The 5,714-nt window shown below is 56.7% G+C and overlaps 1 protein-coding gene across 1 annotated transcript in view; it reads right to left on the reverse strand.

Moving 5' to 3' along the window:
* Positions 1-3,131: 3,131 nt before the first annotated feature.
* BICDL2 (BICD family like cargo adaptor 2) overlaps positions 3,132-5,714 on the reverse strand; it is a 12,391-nt gene continuing 9,808 nt past the window's right edge. The window contains exons 6-9 of the mRNA XM_018575619.1: positions 5,018-5,164; positions 4,665-4,752; positions 3,381-3,601; positions 3,132-3,287 (exon numbers count right to left, since the gene is read on the reverse strand). Of these exons, the coding sequence (XP_018431121.1) occupies positions 3,132-3,287; positions 3,381-3,601; positions 4,665-4,752; positions 5,018-5,164 (612 nt within the window). The remainder of the gene's footprint in view (positions 3,288-3,380; positions 3,602-4,664; positions 4,753-5,017; positions 5,165-5,714) is intronic.

Consider the following 5,714-nt stretch of genomic DNA (forward strand, 5'->3'; position numbering starts at 1 on the left):
CCCATCACACACAGCGCTCTCTCCCCCATCACACACAGCCCTCTCTCCCCCATCACACACAGCGCTCTCTCCCCATCACACACAGCGCTCTCTCTCCCATCACACACAGCGCTCTCTCCCCCCTCACACAGCGTTCTCTCCCCACTCTCTCCCCCCACACACAGCCTTCTCTCCCCATCACACAGAGCTCTCTCTCACCTCACACAGCGCTCTCTCTCACCTCACACACAGCGCTCTCTCACCTCACACACAGCGCTCTCTCCCCCATCACACACAGCGCTCTCTCACCTCACACACAGCGCTCTCTCCCCCATCACACACAGCGCTCTCTCACCTCACACAGCGCTCTCTCACCTCACACACAGCGCTCTCTCCCCATCACACAGAGCTCTCTCTCACCTCACACAGCGCTCTCTCTCACCTCACACAGCGCTCTCTCACCTCACACAGCGCTCTCTCACCTCACACAGCGCTCTCTCCCATCACACACAGCGCTCTCTCCCATCACACACAGTGCAGTCTCTCTCTCTCTCTCTCTCTCTCTCTCACACACATTACTTGTTTTGCTGTCTCATTGGAGTCTCAGTTTCCCGTTACTGCTCCCGGCTGTCTCTCGGCTCCTCCTCTTCCTGTTCTATGATCTCCACCCAGAACAATTCCTGATATCAGACGGGATTATCCCGGACATAGGGAGGGGGAGGGGCTTATCACGGACACATGAGGGGGCGGGGCTGTATTTCTAGCAGGCAGAGATGATGCATTTCAGACGCCACTCTTGTTACATTGTATCGAGGACTCTGCAGGTTTCTGATTGGAGGAGAAGACTCGGGGTGACCTCCCCCCCCCTCCCCGACAGTGTCCCGAGACCTCCCGCCGCCTCCCCGACAGTGTCCCGAGACCTCCCGCCGCCTACCCGACAGTGTCCCGAGACCTCCCGCCGCCTCCCCGACAGTGTCCCGAGACCTCCCGCCGCCTCCCCGACAGTGTCCCGAGACCTCCCGCCGCCTCCCCGACAGTGTCCCGAGACCTCCCGCCGCCTCCCCGACAGTGTCCCGAGACCTCCCCCCGCCTCCCCGACAGTGTCCCGAGACCTCCCGCCGCCTCCCCGACAGTGTCCAGAGACCTCCTCCCACCTCCCCGACAGTGTCCCGAGACCTCCTCCCACCTCCCCGACAGTGTCCAGAGACGCTCTGTTCAGGCACTTCTTGTTATAGGAACCCCACATACACTATATTACTATTAGTATTGGGACGCCTATACACGCACATGAACATTAATGCCCCCCCCAGTCTTAGTCCGTAGGGTTCAGTATTGGGTTGGCTCCGCCCTCTAATGCCCCCCCAGTCTTAGTCCGTAGGGTTCAGTATTGGGTTGGCTCCGCCCTTTGCCGCTATAACAGCTCCGCCTCTTCTGGGAAAGCGTCCACAAGGTTTAGGGGCGTATCTATGGGAATGTTGGACCATTTGTGAGGTCAGGTACTGATGTTGGGGGAGGGGCTTGCAGTCTCCGCCTCTAATTCATCCCAAAGGTGTTCTATGGGGTTGAGGTCAGGACTCTGTGCGGCCAGTCACGCTCCTCCCCCTCCCCCCTCCATGTCTTTATGGACCTTGCTTTGTGCACTGGTGCGCAGTCATGTTGGAACAGGAAGGGGCCGTCCCCAAACTCCTCCCACAAACCCAGACACGCCCATCAGATTGCCCTCCAGAGAAGCGTGATTGGTCCCTCCAGAGAACACGCCTCCTCTTCTCTAGAGTCCAGTGGCGGCGTGCGTTACACCGCGGCATCCCACGCTTTGCATTGCACTTGGTGATGTAAGGCTTGGATGCAGCTGCTCCGCCCCCATTCCATGAAGCTCTCTACGCACTGTTGTTGCGCCAATCTGACGGCCGCATGGAGTTTGGAGGTCTGTAGCTATTGACTCTGCAGACAGTTGGCGACTTCTGCGCACTGTGCGCTTCAGCATGCGCTGACCCCGCTCTGTCATGTGACGTGGCCGACCACTTCCTGGCTGAGTTGCTGTTGTTCCCAGTTGCTTCCACTTTGTTATAATCCCAGTAACAGGCGACCACGGCGGAATGTTTAGTAGCCGGGAAATGTCACAGAACACCTGAGTCACATGATTGGGAGGGGGAGGGGCCAATACATTTGGCAATATTGTGTATATCCCCCACCCAGGGTCTATGACTCCCTAGACCGGAGCCCCTGTGGCCCCCCATTATGAGCCGTATTCTGCACAATGATAGAGAAACACATTTGAAAATAATTCTATTTATATACATAACGGAGCCGAGCAGATTATATACACCGAAACATGGGGGGTCCGTCCATGGAGTGTGCTCCTCCCCCTGCAGGGTGACCCAGGCTGGGGACAGACATGAGACATGGAGTGTGCTCCTCCCCCTGCAGGGAGACCCAGGCTGGGGACAGACATGGAGTGTGCTCCTCCCCCTGCAGGGAGACCCAGGCTGGGGACAGACATGGAGTGTGCTCCTCCCCATGGAGGGTGACAGACATGGGATAGGCAGCCCGCGGTGATTGGGCCCTGTGTGAGTGAATTATAATCCCTTTTACCAAGACTTGTCTGACTGCATGGAGTAGGCTATGGACGGGGAAGGGGGGCTTATCTCACCCACTGGGTGTCATAAATACGTGCAGTGCCTGCTATGGAGAGCCGTCCTGTCACCCATCGAGTGTTATACATCACAGGGGGTCTCTCTGTCTTCAAGTCTCCATTCCACCCATTGGGTGTCGTCAACAAAAGCCAAGATGGAGGACAGATCTGATGACGCGGGGGGAGGTCTCTGGGCAGGAGACAATGGAGATGGATCAGAAGGTGTCATGGGGGTGATGAGGTCATGGACAGAAAGAATCCCTAATATTCTGGAACAGTAGACACAATGACGTTCTACAAGGGATGGTAGAGGCAGTGAATGCATGGAACTGGAGAGGGAGGAGACATGGAACTGGAGAGGGAGGAGACATGGAACTGGAGATAATGGGGGGAGGAGACATGGAACTGGAGATAATGGGGGGAGGAGACATGGAACTGGAGATAATGGGGGGAGGAGACAAGGTGGTGAAGGACATAAGGGGGCGTTGGATGTGTTGTGCGAGTCTCTAGAAATCGTCCATCAAATCCTCTTGAAGAAGGAGAAGATTCCATTGCCGTTGTCGCGGGCTCGCCGCGGGCTCCCTTTCCTGGTGGGGGTGCCGGGAGATGAATCGGAGGCCTTCTCCTGATCTCTTTGGGTCTTCAGCTGTTGGTTGATAACGATCTGCATGTCATCCTGTGAAGAGATAAGACACAAATGGGAATAACATGGCGCCATTGTTGTGAGACCCCCGATTTCCAGGAGACCCCGCCCTCTGCTCCTCCTCACCTGCCATGCCTCCAGCTCTTGGCTCAGCAGCACCTTTTGCTCCACGGCACTGAGAAGCTGCCGACTCATGGAATCCTTCTCCAGGCGGCACTTTGCCAACTCCAACTCCAGCTCCCCTTTCCTAAGGAGACGGAAACAAGTCGTCACATGAACCCGAAGCGCCCGTCCCCGAGAGGGGAATGTATAGGATGGGGAGACCTCTTGTGGAGGAACATCAGGGCCTGTAGGGAGTGTCTGTGGACCATGGTGGAGCACAGAACCAGGGCGGAGCCTACTCATACAGCTTTGTATGTAACACGCGGTCCCCATATGGTCCAATTTCCACACGCGTGTCACCAACAACACTGGCCTTGTATCACCCGCCTTCCATCTTTGCGTAAGCATAGTGTACAATATACAGCCATCAGTTTGTGGCCCCCGGACCCTCACACCTATATGAGCTTAGTGAACATCCCAAAACCACGCCCATTCATATTTTAGTTGCCCCACTTTGCGGTGAGAACGTCCCCCACTCTTCTAGGAAGGCTTTCCACAAGATGTTGGGGGGTGTCTTGGAATTTGTGCCATTTATGAGGTCAGATTCTGATGTTGGATGAGAAGACCTGGTTGGTGGTCAGTAGGGATGAGGTCGGGGCTCTGTACAGGACACTTGAGTTCCTCCACCAAGCAGGTCCACCCATGTCTGTATGGAGCTGGCTTTGTACACGGGGGACGGTCATATGGGGGGGAACAGAAAAGGGTCTTCACCAAACTGCGACCACAAGGCTGGAAGAGCCCAATTGTCTACAATGTCTTTGTATGATGGAGGATCACCAGAACCTTCACCGGAGACTCCTGAACCCCGTCACTGGAGACCCCTGAACCCCGTCACTGGAGACCCCTGAACCCCGTCACTGGAGACCCCTGAACCCCGTCACTGGAGACCCCTGAACCCCATTGTTTGGAGAGTGTCTGTGAGAATTTGACCCATTAGTGAGGTCAGGTTCTGATGTTGGATGATAAGACCCGGGCTCACAATAGGTATTCCAGCTCATCCCAAAGATGTTCAGTAGGGTTGAGGTCCGGTAGGGAAGTTGGATGAGGTCGGGGCTCTGTACAGGACACTCGAGTTCCTCCACCAAGCCGGTCCCACCATGTCTGTATGGATCTTGCTTAGTACACCTGAACCCTATCATTCCTCTGGTGTTCCTGTCTTTCGTAGGGTTGAGGTCGGGGGTCTGGTGTGGAGGAACTTGAGTGGCCTCCACCAAGCTGGTCACACCGTGTCTGTATGGAGCTTTGTACACAGGGGACAGCCATGGGGGGGACAGTCATAACGCAGCTTCTGGAGTTCCTCTCGCAGAGAGTTTATCTCCACATACTGGATGGTGACCTGCCGGGAGGGTGGAATATCGGCATCACATACAGCGGTCACGTACACATGCAATGGGGGACACCGGGGGGACACCGCACGCGGCTCTTCTCACGAAGTGGAGCTCAATAAAGAGCACCTGTCCCTCGCTCACAAGGGGTGGGCGTATCGGGGCCCCCGAGGAGCCGAGATGAGCGAGGGAATTTGCCGTGTGTCAGGCGAGGTGATCATGTGACCTCATGCGTCCACACCACGGACTACAGGCTATTGTACGTTCACTTCTCACCTGATCCTGTAGTCTGATCACTTCCTCTTCCTTCTCCTGGAGGAAGTCCTTTTCCCGCTGCGTCAGGTACGCCATCATATGGACCCCGGGGTCGGGAGCCTGAGCTGTCTGTGGCCCCAGACCGGCAGACGGGTTTATGGGGCCATCCTGTGGTGAGAGAAGACCAGAGTGTGTGATCAACGCACCGGGACATGCGTGCCGCCCTACAACGCTCCTGATACCAATACACGGCACACGCGTGCCGCCCTACAACGCTCCTGATACAAATACACGGCACCGGGACACGCGTGCCGCCCTACAACGCTCCTGATACCAATACACGGCACCGGGACACGCGTGCCGCCCTACAACGCTCCTGATACCAATACACGGCACCGGGACACGCGTGCCGCCCTACAACGCTCCTGATACCAATACACGGCACCGGGACACGCGTGCCGCCCTACAACGCTCCTGATACCAATACACGGCACCGGGACACGCGTGCCGCCCTACAACGCTCCTGATAGAAGACGGGGGAGCTGCAGTCCGTGGCCCCTCCTTCCGCGATCCTCCTGGGGGGGGGAATTCAGGGAATTTGGCGTTCTGAGCTTGGGGTGGAAGGTGATCTGTACGGAACCCCCTGAAGCCTTCCCTTCATTTAACCCTTTCCCCCTCCTCCTCACCTGGCAGTCCTCTTCATTTAACCCTTCCCCCC

The sequence above is a fragment of the Nanorana parkeri genome, unplaced genomic scaffold (genome assembly GCF_000935625.1).
Source record: "Nanorana parkeri isolate BGI_ZX_2015 unplaced genomic scaffold, ASM93562v1 scaffold4271, whole genome shotgun sequence".
NCBI classification, from domain to species: domain Eukaryota; kingdom Metazoa; phylum Chordata; class Amphibia; order Anura; family Dicroglossidae; genus Nanorana; species Nanorana parkeri.